The sequence below is a fragment of the Echinops telfairi genome, unplaced genomic scaffold (genome assembly GCF_000313985.2).
Source record: "Echinops telfairi isolate 266 unplaced genomic scaffold, ASM31398v2 ScPeMD7_7424;HRSCAF=8462, whole genome shotgun sequence".
NCBI lineage: Eukaryota > Metazoa > Chordata > Mammalia > Afrosoricida > Tenrecidae > Echinops > Echinops telfairi.
Genome location: NW_022111324.1, coordinates 46007797 through 46021736, shown reverse-complemented (window position 1 = coordinate 46021736; position 13940 = coordinate 46007797). Strand labels below are relative to the sequence as shown.

The following is a 13940-nucleotide window of genomic DNA, read 5'->3' as shown; positions in this document are numbered from 1 at the left end:
CTCCATCACGTGTCCCTTTTGCTTTCTGAGACATCACGAAGTGGCAGAGCTGTTGTGCAGGGCAGCATTATCCCCTGCTATACAGAAAGGCCACAGAGGGTGGCTTTAACAAACACATACCTGTTCTCACAGTTGAGGGGGCGAGAAGTCCAAGTTCAGGTTGCTGACTCTGGGGGAAGGCTTTCTGTCTCCTTTCAGCATCTGTAGGCCTGGTGTTCTTGAGATGCCCATGTGTCTCTCGGCATCCATCTTCCCTTGGGTCTAGGGGACTCTCAGCGTGGAGACCCTGGGTCCAAGGGACCCACCACTCCAGCTCTTCTTGTTAGTAGTAGGTCCCTGATTCTCAGCTCACATCTCTCTCTCCCTTTATCTCTTATAAAAGTGGTGCAGGCCATGCCCCAGGGCAGTGGTTCTCCACCTTCCTAATGCCACGACCCTTTCACACAGTTCCTCATGTGGTGGGGACCCCCAACCATAACGTGATTTTTGTTGCTACTTCACCACTATAATTTTGCTACTGTTATGAATCGTAATGTACCACACACACACACACACACACACACATTATATACTCGTGTATAAGCCGTTTTCCAGCACATTTTTAATGCAGTTTTTGGGGTAAAATTAGGTGCTTCGGCTGATATTTGGGTTGGCTTGTACTCGAGTATATATGGTAAATATCTGATATGCAGGATGTATTTTAATTGTTGCAAATTGAACATAATTAAAGCACAGTGATTAATCACAAAACAATATGTAATTATATATTGTGAAATATTTATGTGTTTTCCGATGGTTTTACGTGAGTCCTGTGAAAGGGTCGTTTGACCCCCAAAGGGGTCACGGCCCAAAGGTTGAGAACCGCTGCCCCAGGGGACCTTCTTGACCCGAGACCAGGGCTGTGACCTGAGTAAGGGTATAGCATCGCTCTGGAGTCTCCTTAGAACTGATAGGCCGACCCATCTGGGAGAATGATGTTATCATTATATAACTGCTAGGTTACATCAGTGCATAACTGCCAAACCACTGAGAATCATGGATGGTCCAGCCAACTTGCCACATATTTTGGGCACTCCCTCACTGCCTTGGAGTCGATGCCAACTCATGGTGACTCTAGAGGACCGAGTAGGACTGTCCCTGTGGGGTTTTGAGACTGTCACTCCGTGCAGTAGTAGGAGCCCTGTCTTTCTTCCTTGAGGCTGTTGGTGGTTTAGAACTGCTGACCTTGTGGATCTTATCCCAGTGTGTAGCCATGACACCACCCAGGTTTCTTATTGGAGGGGCGTGAGGGGGGGCACTGTGCTCCGTGACAGGAGTACCAGGTGTGCTGCAGCCCATGTGAAGGCTGCCTGTTGGAGGTGGCCCAGGAGAGCTGGGTAGGAAGTTCTTCATGGGCGGTCTACTCCACGGCAGGGACATTACAGCAGCTCTGATCCCACAGCTACCGCAGAAGAGGGGCAGTGTCTGCCTCGCATGGAGGAGAGAACTGAGGTGGAGGGAATTCAGATGGCCCTTCCATGGTCACGTGCCTTCAAAATGACATCGCTCTCACCCCCACCCACATGCTGCCCTTCCCAGCTGTCATGACAATGGCGTCGTGACCCCACCTGCTATTTGCCTGACACATTCCAGTTTTCAAAGATGTATTTACATCCACGTGATCCTCATCGCTGGGCTGTGTACACTTACTTCATGGCCCGAGCAGGAAGCCAGGTGCAGATATGTTGAAAAGACTTGTCTAAACACACTTCATCAGCTTCCGGGAGTCTAGACCGACTGTTCCCATCGCGTGTGAGAAGAAGCTCCCAGGGCATCCCTCTGAGAAACTGATGTTAAAACATGTTTTTAATTGAGGTGGAAGAATCACACGCAGGTGTAAGAGCGAATGAAGAGAGACCCCTCCCTCGTACACTTAGCTCAACTTCCCCCAGTGATAGAATTTTGCCAAACTATAGTTCACACCCAAATCAGGATGAAAATTAGAAAAAATATATAGATGATATTTCTCATTCACTGCCATTGAGTCAATTCCAACTCACAATGACCCTCTAGGACAGGGTAGAACTGCCCCTGTGGGTTTCCAAGACGGTGGCTCTTTCTGGGAGTAGACAACCTCCTCTTTCTTTCTCAAAGCGCCCGGTGTTTCCAACCGCTGTCTTTCGGTTAACAGCCCCACACGTGTTATGCACCACGCCGCCAGGCTCCTCAGATCGGATGCCTCCAGGGCCCCAAATCGATCTCACTAGTGGTGGGATCATTTGGGTGGAGAGAATAACGGTGACACAATTCACATGTAGATGCTGTTGAATGGGTTTATGGTTGACTATGTATGTTTTTACCCAAAATAAAATCCCTGAAACAAAAGCACTATCCTAATCAGAATGTGGGCAGGGACAGAACTCATGATTTTATTCAGCTCCCCCAGTTTTAGTTACACTGTACACGTGTGCATGTAGTGAGCTACAAGTTCTCTATTGGAGCCCATGTCACGACAGTCAGGAGACTGACCACAAGAGGCCTCGGGCCTTGGATTGCCACACCTCTCCCTGCCCCCTCCCCCACACCCCTCGTCCTTCCCCCCAACAGCCACACTGCTCTCCCCCATTTCTATAATCTTGCCATTTCAAGAACGTTCTGAAAGTGGAACCATGTAGTATGTGACCTTGGTGGAACTGCTTGGTCCCCTCGTGTGATGCCGCGGTCTGGGGAGCCCTCCACGGTGTGGTGGGCATCAGCAGTGTGTTCCTGTTCATTTCCCGGGGGCCGTCCGTGGGAGGACTGCACCATGGTTAAGATGGCTTAGCCACCCACCCAGGGGGATGTCTAGGAGCAGACTGTGGGTGCCGCTCATTGGGAGGTCTCGCGACCCTCGGCCCCCTGGGGGGCTCTGCAGGCTGGAAAGGTTGAGAATCGCTAGAACCAGTATGAGAGTAACAATGCTTGGAACCGATGCTTGAAAATGCAGACATTAAACCCGCTCAGGGGGAAGAAATGAAACCCACCTCAACCCCTTGGCCATTCTGCACCTTTGCCTCTGAAGATCCCAGGGCAGAGCTGCGGCCCGCAGGATTTTCTGTGGCTGGTAGATCACTGGGCCTTTCTTTCAGGATGCCTCTGGGTGGGTTCGAACCTCCACCCTTTCAGTCAGCATGAGAGGAGTTAATCGTTCACATCCCCCAGGAGCCAGCCCCATCGCGCTGCCTTGCTACAGGCCACACAGCTGTAAGAGGCAGGTCCAGATTCACCCCCATAAGTCGGAGTCGCTCCCCTAGAACTGAGGGTGGCGGGCGCCCCCTGCACTCACACTGCTCTTTCTCTCTTTCCGGAGGGAGAGCGAGACCATGTCAGACACAGAAGACGCGGTGGTGGAGGAGTACGAAGAGTGAGTATGGGAAATATGCCCTCTACACACCCCTCCCCCCCAGTCCCTCCCCTCCCCCATCAGGACTGGGCAAGCGGCTGTACCTGCTTTTAGGACTCAGAGGAGAAATGGATGCCTTCCACCTCCACCCCTGGGCCCTGGTCTCAGACAGACCGCAGGACGAGGGGAAGTAAAGAGGCTGAGCTCCCGGGGTCCACAGGGTTTTAGCTGGCCAGCAGCGTGGCCACAGCTAAGGAGCCAGGGACTTGTCAAGTCTCCTGACAACTGATGCAGAAAGGTTCCGGACTCCTGACACCACAAGGCCAACTCAACTCAGTGTCTTCGCTCCAGCTGGACACCCACACCCAGCCCAGCCCTGCTCTGTAGACAAGTGGGGGGTGGGGCAGGGGGACAGGCAGACAGCTCTGTGGGGGCCACCAGGGCGGACGCAGGGGCACAGCAGGGCCCTGCCTCAGGGAAACACACTGGGAGCAATGGCGGCTGGAGTCGCCATGGAAAGGCGTGTGGAGAAGCAGAGAAAGGGGCAAAGGAAAGGGCTTTCTAGAAGGGCTCAGCCTGGGGACGGCTCAGTGGGGAGAGGAGGGAAGTCAACAGGCAGAAGGCTGCACAGACCAGGCTGCCTGGGACCAGCCTCTGTGGGGAGCAAGCGCCTGGCTGGAGGGCGGGCCACGGGCCGGTGGGTGGTGTGAGCGTGCGGTGTGTGCACGGTGAGTTTAGCGTGGCGATGTATGCATGTGCTTTATGTATGTGGTGTGTGTATATGTGTGGTGGGCATGTATGTATGTGGTGTGTGGGTGTACGAGGGGGTACCCAAAAAACCCGGGATTATGCTGCCAGCTATCCAAACAGATGAGTTTGAAAAATTCCAAGAACGGAATCACAGATATGACAAATGTATTAAGTGTCATGGAGAGTACTTTGGCCGTGATAAGTTTGCTTTAAAAAATGTTCAAATACAAAGCTTTGAAAAAAACATTTCTGTGTTTTTTGGCATCCCCTCATATGTGTGTAGTCAATGTAGGTGTATGCATATGCACTGTTTGTGATATGTGTGTGTGGTCAGTGTATGTATATGTGTGATCTGTGAGCATGTACGTGTGGTAAGTGTGTACATGTATGTGTGTGGTCAGTTTATATATGTATGCATGTGATATGTGTGTACATGGTGTGTGCATGTGTATGGTCATTGTGTATGTAATGTGTGTGGTATGTGGATGTATGTCTATGTGTGGTAGGGTGTGTATGTGTAGGTGTGGTGTGTAGGAGTGGTGTGTGTATATGTGTGTGTGTACATGTGTGGTGTGTACTATTGACGGCATCTCCTTTTCCCCTGCAGGGAGCAGGAAGGTAAGTGCACACACGTGTGTACTCATTTGGACCAAGGACAGTGTGATTTGGAACTGACCCACATCTTCTTCCCTCCTCTCCTGCTGAGCAGTAGCAGCTGTGGAAGGTATGCAACTGGGGGGGAGGTTCAGAGAGTGGGGGTGTTGGGATGTGGTGTCCTGGGAGCTTGTCTCAGGCCCAGAGGAGCAGAGGTTCCCCACAACCAGACTCCCGAATGGGCCTCAGCTTTCCCCTGGGTGGCTCAGGACTTGAGGAGAATGTTTAAACTGGCGCCTTCCATTGGTCAAACGTTCAAACGCAATCATCATTTTTTCCCATTGAATTGTTTTTGCCTTTCCATACAAATTATTATTTTTTTTAATTCCCGGACCTTTTTAATTCCCCTTAAAATTGGCAACATTTGATTATTGGGCCCCCGCCCGCAACTGCGGAGCAATGGCCAGGTTTCTTCACATAGACACCATCTGTGTCCAATGATTTCAGAGCAGACATTCCAAACAATTCCCAGACGCACTTTCATGCATGCTGAACTATTTCAGCATGCATCTCTAAAAGATAAAGCTGCAAACCCCACTGCAGCCAAGCCAACTCTGGCTCAGTGATTAGTGCGAGGACGGAGTAGAAGGGTCCACAGCGTTTCCAAGGCTGCCAGTCTTTACAGAAGCAGCCAACAGCATCTTTCTCCTGCGGAGGGGCTGGTGGGGCAAGCTGCCCACCTTGGGTTGGCAGCTGCTTCAGGGCGAGAGTTCTCAGTGACACGGTGCAGAGGTTGGCTGTGATTCCGGAAATAACGAAGCTCCATGCAGCATCTGCCTTGCTTGATATGAATTAACGCACGGCACCTGCTTCTGCACAGCTAAGTGGTTGCCTGCGACGGACTGAGAGAACAAGGTTCCAGAGCAGTGTTTCTCAGACTGGGTGACAATGCCCACCACCCCCTCCGGGGGTCCTGGAATGACCCAGGGGGCATGCAAAGCAGACATAGCATACACGTTTTGAATTTCCAAGGGCATGCTGAGGGGGTAGGCCACATGTGTTGGGCAACCTCCAGTAGATAGGTGTCTGCTGAGGGTACTGAATGGACCATCCCCAGAGTGTCCCTTTTCCAAGGATAGGAGTCCAGCAAAGAGTTGTATATCTGCATCTAGAGCAACACTACTAGGCTGCTCCCCTTGGGGGAAGCGCTGGCCTCCCATAGCGGACATTCCAACAGGCCTGGTAAATGTCCAGTGACAGACACTGGAAACAGCGCCATCAGCGGCTGGGCTCCTGGAACTGGAGGGAGATGGGTGACCTGGGATGGGCCCGTTTCAGTAGGAAGTGCACTGGTGTTCGGTGCTTAATGGTGAAGGTGACAGTTCTGTCTTGGGGGTAGTTCTACTCTGTCCCACAGGGGGCTCTGAGTTGGGGTTTTGAGGTCTTAGTAATGGGAAAACTGAGGCTCTGGACTCTTGAGGCAAGGGTGGGCAGGAGCTGCCAATGGCCACTTCCTGATGACTCCTGGCTGCCTGGACCCACGCTAGCTTGGCACTCTTTGCATGCTGGACCATTGACTTCTCACCTTGGCCAAAAAACCCAAACCCAACTCCCTGCCACTGAGTCCATGCTAACTGCCCCTGGGGGTTTCTGGGACTATCATTCTTTATGGGAGTAGAAAGCCCCATCTTTCTCCGAAAGAGCGGCTGGTTTCAAGGTGCTGACCTTCCAGTTGGCAGTCCTACGTGTCACCATGACACCACAGGGATCGGTGGCCAGGAAGTGGCAGTCTTTACTGCCCTTGACTGCTGCACACTGTCCCATCATGGTGCTGGGGGGGTGGGGCGAGGAATCCAGCGCAGGCCTAACCCCACCCTCTGAGGGCAGCTGCTCATCTTGCTGCTTCTGGACTAACCTGTCTCGCTTCTCTCCGTTGCTGCTGGCATGCCCGAACCTCAGAGGAAGAAGACTGGAGAGAGGAGGAGGAGGAGGAGGAGGAGGAGGATGGTAGTATGCTTTTTCCTCTTGTGCTCCCCACCCCCTGAGATCTAGCTGTGTTGGTGTCAGGGTGTCAGGCATGTCCTCCCCGGACTCCCTGGGTGGCCCAGGACCCCGGTTCTCTGCGAGGACCACAGACTCCCCTTTGCTGATGGCTCTTCTTTCCGCTGGGAGGAGGGCAGGGCGGGGCTACCCAGGGCCTGCGGGTGTGCGGGAGATACCGTGGCTGTCCTCCTCCCCCGGGCCAGTCCTCTCCAGGTCCCCCACTGGAGGGGCTGCTTCTCAGAACCCAAATCTGTCCCCTGTCCCCCCTGGCCATAGTCCAGGTCCCAGCACCGTGGGCAGTGGTGTGCACTTGGAGGCTGCCCCCAGGTCCCCTCTGCTCTGGCTGATGCTGGCCGTCCTTTAGATGACTGTCGCCTCGCCATCCAGCTCCTAGGGAGGGGCCTGCCCTGAAGGCCAGCATGTGCAGTGGGGGCCTGGGAGCACATGGCCACTTGCTTGGGCCTCAGCCCTCCTCTGCAGCACAGTTTTCAGCAGCTCGGGAGAGAAGCCAGCAGGGGCCCTGCCCACTGCCCACTGTCCATTCTCACCCACGGGGCTAGGACTAGGGCCAGGGGGTGACGTTTGTGGGGACAAGTTTGGGGTTAATTTTAAGACGAGCTTCCTGACAGTGGTGTCTGATGATGCGGTGCACGGCCTTGGGGCCCAGGAAGCTCTCCATCGTGGAAAGGCTCCAGCAGACACTGCCTGGCCATGTGGCAGGGTGGGCTTATTGTAGAAACAGGTCAAACATCAGAGGGTGAGGGTGGATGCAACAACATGGCCTGAAGGTGGACCCCACAACAGGCCAAATCATTGCTGTCTGGCTCTCTACTCTCATTCTTCCCGAAGGTTCTTTTCTTAGGTAAGGCTGCTACAGGGATCCAAGAGGAATTACCTCCTGGGCCTGGGCAAGGAGGAGAGATGACATGGAGCACCCACATGACCCTGGTGTATGACCTCCTCCCTCTCCATCCTGAGCCTCTTTCTTTTTCCTCGGCCAAGAGACGACCTTAGCTAGCCAGTTGCCGGTCAGTCAGCCAATGAGCATTGACCAAGGACTTCCTACAGGTCACAGTCAGTCAGCCAGTCAGCTGTCAGTCTGTCAGCCAGCCAGTCAGTTAGCTGTCAGCCATCCGGCTAGTCAGCTCTCAGTCAGTTAGCCAGCCAGCCAGTCAGTCAGCCAGCCAGCCAACAAACATTGACCATACACTTCCTATAGGCAGCAATCAGCCAGCCAGCCAGTCAGTCAGCTGTCAGCCATTCGTTCAGCCAGCGAGTCAGCCAGCCAGCGAGTCAGCCAGCCAGTCAGCTGTCAGTCAGTCAGCCAGCCAGTTAGCCAGCCAGTGAGTCAGCTGTCAGCCAATCAGCTGGTCAGTCAGCTGTCAGCCAGTTGGCCAGCCAGCTAGTCAACCAGCGAGTCAGCTGTCAGTCAGCTGTCAGTCTGTCAGTCAGTTAGCCAGTCAGCTGTCAGCCAGCCAGCCAGTCGTCAGCTACTGAGTATTGACTGAGCACTTCCTACAGGCAGAACAGTGTGCTTGGCATCACCCTCGTTTGTCTGCTCCCCTCACGTGCCCGACTGTGGTGGGATCCACACCCCACCACCGCAAACTGACAATAGAAAAACTGCCAGCTCTCCAAAGAATATAAATATCTCATTCACCCACATAGTCTTGCTGGTTTGGGGTCTTCTGATTAGACTTGGAGAGTCTCTGGGACCAGGGTAGGAGCACCCTTGATACCTTGCCCGGAGCAGGACCCATTCTGTGAAATTCTGGGTGGGAAGTTGGAGGAGGGGGCGGGGCGGCATCCCCAGGGGGGTCATTTGGCTGTGGAGAAAAGGGAAACCACCATGCCAGACAGGCCAGCCACCAGGGGAGTGTGTCTCGCGGGGCTGCCGGGTTTTGGTGCTGTCTACAGCGGCCTCCACACCCTCACTTGCTCCTACCCCTGATTTCTGGTCCTCCCTGGGCCTCTAGGTAGAGGAAAGACCTCCATGTTTGGAAAGACCCAGTTCTGATCCCCAAACTCCCAGAGAAGAACACGTAGCACTAAGGGACCCTTGACAAGCCTGTTCACGCCCACCTGTTCAGTGTGGGTTGGAGACCAGCAAACCTTTTCTGTAAAGGGACCCCAAACTCAAACCAGACGCACTTGACTCTGACTCACCCTGACCCTACAGAGGGTTTCTGAGGCTGTAAGTCTTTACAGGAGCCGCCGGCCTCATCTGACTCCTTTGACTAGTGAGTTTGAACTGTTGCTCTTGCCATGAGGAGTTCCAACAGTGCCACCGTGGCTGCCAGGAACTGTAATAAATATTTACAGCAAATAGTGCAACACAGAATCTGTCATAGACAGGATGGAGATGAAGCACCACGCTCCTACAACTTGATGCATGGAAACAAGGGGGGGCCAGATTTGGTCTTCGAGCTGTAATTTGCTGAGCTCCAGTTTAGAGCAAAGGAGTTCTGGTAGCATAGTGGCTATGTGTTGGGCTGTAACCTCAAGGTTGGCAGTTTGATACCACTAGCTGCTCCATGGGAGAAAAATGAGGCTTTCTATTCCTATAAAGAGTTACAGTCTCAGAAACCCACAGGGGCAGTTCCACCCTATCCTATAGGGTTGCTATGAGTCAGCATTGACTTGCTGGAAGTGAGTGTTTACACCAAGAATGGAGTCATTCCCTGTTGTTTATACTGCTTTCCCCCACTTCATCTGGAACCTAGTTTCTTCAGCCCCTGCTCTCTGGTCTGGGTTTTGTCTGATAGTGTAATAAGTGGGGCCTGGCTACTCACATGTCTGGTTCACTTCTCCAGAGCAGGAGGAGGCAGTGGAGGAAGAGGCTGAAGGGGAGGCTGAGGCTGAAGATGAGACTGAGGCTGATGAGAACAAGGCAGAAGGTAAGGCTTTGGGGTAAAGAAAGGTGTAAGGTACTTGGTCATGGTGCTCTGGGGGTGGGGGTGGAGGTAGGATATTGAGAGCTCCTAAAGCCATGTCTGTGGCAGTAGGAAATCCACTTGGGACAGGGTCAAAACCACTGTATTTATTTTGCCTACTCTAGGGGTGCAATGAGATGAAACTGACTTCAGAGTGAGATGAGTTGGGTTGAGTTGAGTTGAGTTGAATTGAGTTGGGTTGAGTTGAGTTGGGTTGAGTTGAGTTGAGTTGGGTTGAGTTGAGTTGAGTTGGGTTGAGTTGTTGAGTTAAGTTGGGTTGAGTTGGGTTGGGTGTAATATGGACCTAAGATGAACTGATGTGTGTGAAAGTGCTTTGTGTAGCTCAAGCTCTGCTCCTCCCCTCTGCGACCTGGACCATGCTGGGTTCAGCAATCAAGGGCTCAATGACCAGTCACTAAGTGCTCCTTTGGTGCAAAGCCCCCATGAGTATAGGTACACACATTGATAATAAGCTATGCTCCTCTGTCAATTCCATAGCCAGGGGGTTCACTCTGTCTAGAGCCTGTTTGGGGGGAAGCCTCAAGAGAGTGAAGCTGGGGCGGGGACAAGGACCTTGATGGATTTCTTGTTTGCTGTTTAGATGATGGACCAGAAGAGGAGGCTAAAGAGGCTGGAGGTAAGGACTGCTGGTGACCAGGAGAGATGGGCAGCTGCAGGGGAGCGCTTCATAGCAGCTGTGGAAAGACTGTGTGGAGACCTCCCTCCAGCCAGCTGGCAAGGGTGAAGAGAGTCCTGCGAGAGGGGGGCAGAGTGTGGTGGCTGCCAAGGGCATTGGTTGCTAAGCTCCACATATCTGCCCCTCCTTGTCCCAGAGAGGCTGCCATGCTGGAGCTTGTGGGAAATGGGACCCTTGCCCAACTCACTTGGTAGGGTAGGGCAGCGGGACCCCCAGGTCCACCTACACACAAGGCTTCCCCAGCTGGGGAAACCCTGTGTAGGATGTGTGGTTCATGAGGATAAAATCCCAAGTCAGGTGCTAGCTGGTGCTCATGGGATGCTGCTGCCTCATGGGGGCACCACAGCCTGCACAGGGCAGGCAGTGATGCTGGACTCACAATCAGGTCAACCTGCTCCCTTGCCCTGTGGCCGCCACTAGGCCAGGAGGCGGTCAAGGAGGCCAAGGGGGATTCTGGGGCCAAGACCACCAGGGACCTTTCCACAGCAATCAGGATCTCTGAGCAATGCTGCCTCGCTTAGTACCAGTGCTCATCAGACAGCTTTGAAAGGCCACCCTAAGTACATGTCCCCTCCAGGGTCCGGCTGTCCCTGGGGACATCCCACTGGGGCTGCAGTGGGACACCAAGTGTGGGGTGTACAACCCTGCTGCCCTAATGATTCTTGATACCCTTGGGGCTCCGGGGACCCCAGGTGAAATAACTGTGTGCACATGGGGAATGGAGGCCCACAGGTTCTGAGGGGCTGGGCTGGGAGCAGAATGGGGCCTCCTGACCCTGCCGGTGTGTTCTTGTTCCCCCCCCAGATGGCCCAACAGAGGAGTCCAAACCCAAGCCCCGGTGAGTGTGACACACCCCATGCCAGGCCCTGAGGGGAAGGGCTAGTGAGGGGACGCACGGGTGGGAGTTGGGGGGAACATAACCACATGCATTTCCCCAGAGAGTCATGGGGGGTGGGGGCTCTCTCTAGCACCACTTATCTGTGAAGCCTGCGTGGAGTCACTCCCAGCTCCCGGCGACCCGGCAGGCCAGAGTGGAATGCTGCCAACTTGAGGCAGGTCCAACCATGGTTCTTCCATGGAGCAGCTGGCGGGGTTCGAACTACCAGCCTCTTGGTTAGCAGTTGCGCTCTGATGAAAAGGGATGCTCAAGCCAAAGCCAATGCAGTGCCTTTGAGTTAATACTGACTCTTAGTGACCCTGTGGACCAGGGTAGAACTGCCTCTGTGGGTTACATGGGGGCAGAAAGCCTCATCTTTCTCCCTTGGAGAGACTGAAGGGTTTGAACTACAGATCTTGTGGTTAGCAGTCCAATGGGTAGCCCAGGATGCCACCAGGGCTCCTTGTGAGAACAGATCCAGCCCAGGCCACGGCCAATCCCAGCCCCATTCATTCATCTGGCACCTTCCTGACACTGCAGCCGCACATCTCAGCCTCCCTATAACCCTGCACAGACCGAGAAACGGAGGTCAGGGCCCCGCCTGGGCCCGCTGTCACACAGCAAGTATGAGCTGCAGGACTCTTGGCCTCCTGGGGGCGGGGTGGGGCGGGGGTCCTTCAGGTCAGCAGCAGGGGCTGGAGTTTCACACACCTCTGTCCTTTCGTTATGCATCTCTGCTTCCTCCCTGTATGATTGTGGACAAGTCACCCTCTCTCTGCAAGTCACCCTCTTTCTGCAGGGCCCCTGTCTTCTCAAAATGACATTCATGTCCCCCACCCCTAGTGTGTTGTGGGCACAAAATGAAATGGCGTGTGGAGAGCTTGTGCAGGCCTCTCCCTGCGGTGTCAGCCTTGTTTGTATCCCTTGATGAGCTGGGGTGCTGGCCCGGGGAGGAAGGCCCCGCCTACCCCAGGGACCCCCAGTCCCTCAGGTCCAAAGCAGGGCTGCTATCAGCTCACCACTCCTTATTCCTCTAACAGACTCTTCATGCCCAACTTGGTGCCGCCCAAGATCCCCGATGGCGAGAGGGTGGACTTTGACGTGAGTGGGCACTGTGGGGAGGGCAGGCCTGACTCAGGGGGTCACAGGACCTGTAGGCTTGTGGGAGCAGGTGTGTGTGTGTGGGTGCCTGGAAGAGCGAGGCTGAGTGCCTGACCCTGAGCAGTGCCTGGGTCCAGGCTGCAGTTGTCCCTTCCCTGGCCTGGCCTAGGTCCTTTCATTCAAGCAGCGCTGTCTCTCCGGGCTGGGGCGTGGCAGCTTCTGACCCTGGGTTCGCTCCGCAGGACATCCACCGGAAGCGCATGGAGAAGGATCTGAACGAGCTGCAGACGCTGATCGAGGCTCACTTTGAGAACAGGAAGAAGGAGGAGGAGGAGCTCGTTTCGCTCAAAGACAGGATCGTAGGTGTCCCCGCTCCCAGCACAGCTTCTGGAAGCCCCTTCCTCCAGGCAGTCCTCCTGGACTCATCCCCACCGGCACCCGCAGCAGCGGGCTGCCCTCATGCCCTGTACTGTGGCTCTTGGGCTCGGTCTGCTTCCCCCGCCAGACTGCTGGATGCTCTTCCAGGGCAGGAACTGAGGCTGAGGCATGTGATTCTCCCCCGCCTCTCCCACAAGGTCTAATCTGGGTCTTGGCGTCTGAAGGGCCAGTCACACATGGCTGTGGTTCACCCACCCCTGCTTCCTTCCCACAGAGCAGGAAGGCAGGCAAAACTCAAACCAAGCTCCTGCCATCGCGGCGGTGCTCACTCCTAGTGGCCCTGTTGGACAGGGTGGAACTGCCCTGGCGGGTTTCCCAGACGGTGACTCTTCACGGGAGTAGAAAGCCCCGTCTCTCTCCCATGATCAGCTGGTGGGTTAGAACTGCTGACCTTGAAGTTAGCAGCCCAATGCTTACTGGGCAGCACCACCAGGGAAAGCCTCTTAAGGAAGGGAAGATGTCAGTGAAATCATTTCATGTGGGCTGGGTGGTCCCTTTATTCCTCCCCCTACCTCCCCCCCACACACCAGATTTCCCTTTGTACAGCCTGCTGCTCTGGCTACCAGTTGAGGCTGAGGCAGTCTTACTGTGGAGCCCCCCAGGGAGCCTGAAGCACCCTGCTTGCATGATCCCCCCTGTGGGTCATCCTCATAGGCCCCTGCAGCCATCGCCCTTGCCTGTGCCTCTCGGTGTGGAAACCATGTGCTGGACTCCTGCAGGCACTGCTGCTGATGCCCCCATGTGTCCTCCCACCTAGGAGAAGCGGCGTGCAGAGCGGGCTGAGCAGCAGCGCATCCGGAATGAGCGTGAGAAGGAGCGCCAGACACGCCTGGCTGTGAGTGACCGCCCGCCCTCCCCAGAGCCCCTTCCACCCAGCACACACATCCTCCTGACCCTTGCAGCCCCCCAGACCCCACCCCAATCACAGACACTGCTGTTGTTCAGAGAACAGCACCAAGGGAGTGCAGGCCCTGCCCTGGCCTACACTGGTAACACAGCACTGAATGACACAGCACCTTGACCTTATGAACTTAGTACCTTGAAGACGGCCCAGTCCTCGCTCCTTCCCCAGACACTGCTACCCAGAAATGGAGGGTCCTCAGCCCTCTTCCTGTGCTGCTGTTGCTGAGGCCCTCCCCAGCAACA

General features: G+C 54.8%; 1 protein-coding gene across 15 annotated transcripts in view; it reads left to right on the top strand.

The window, feature by feature from the left end:
* Window positions 1-13940, top strand: part of TNNT2 (troponin T2, cardiac type) — a 21628-nt gene that overhangs the window by 2701 nt on the left and 4987 nt on the right. For 4 of the 15 annotated variants that reach the window (XM_045297923.1, XM_045297921.1, XM_045297932.1 and 1 more), the window contains exons 2-11: window positions 3329-3382; window positions 4719-4729; window positions 4821-4835; window positions 6665-6712; window positions 9562-9645; window positions 10283-10318; window positions 11183-11216; window positions 12296-12356; window positions 12599-12715; window positions 13552-13629. In XM_045297923.1, coding sequence (XP_045153858.1) covers window positions 3342-3382; window positions 4719-4729; window positions 4821-4835; window positions 6665-6712; window positions 9562-9645; window positions 10283-10318; window positions 11183-11216; window positions 12296-12356; window positions 12599-12715; window positions 13552-13629 — 525 coding nt within the window. In that variant the 5' untranslated portion in view covers window positions 3329-3341. Of the gene's footprint in view, window positions 1-3324; window positions 3383-4718; window positions 4730-4820; window positions 4836-6664; window positions 6713-9561; window positions 9646-10282; window positions 10319-11182; window positions 11217-12295; window positions 12357-12598; window positions 12716-13551; window positions 13630-13940 lie in introns of all 15 variants that reach the window. The other 11 variants (XM_045297924.1, XM_045297935.1, XM_045297926.1 and 8 more) reach the window with 8 other exon arrangements.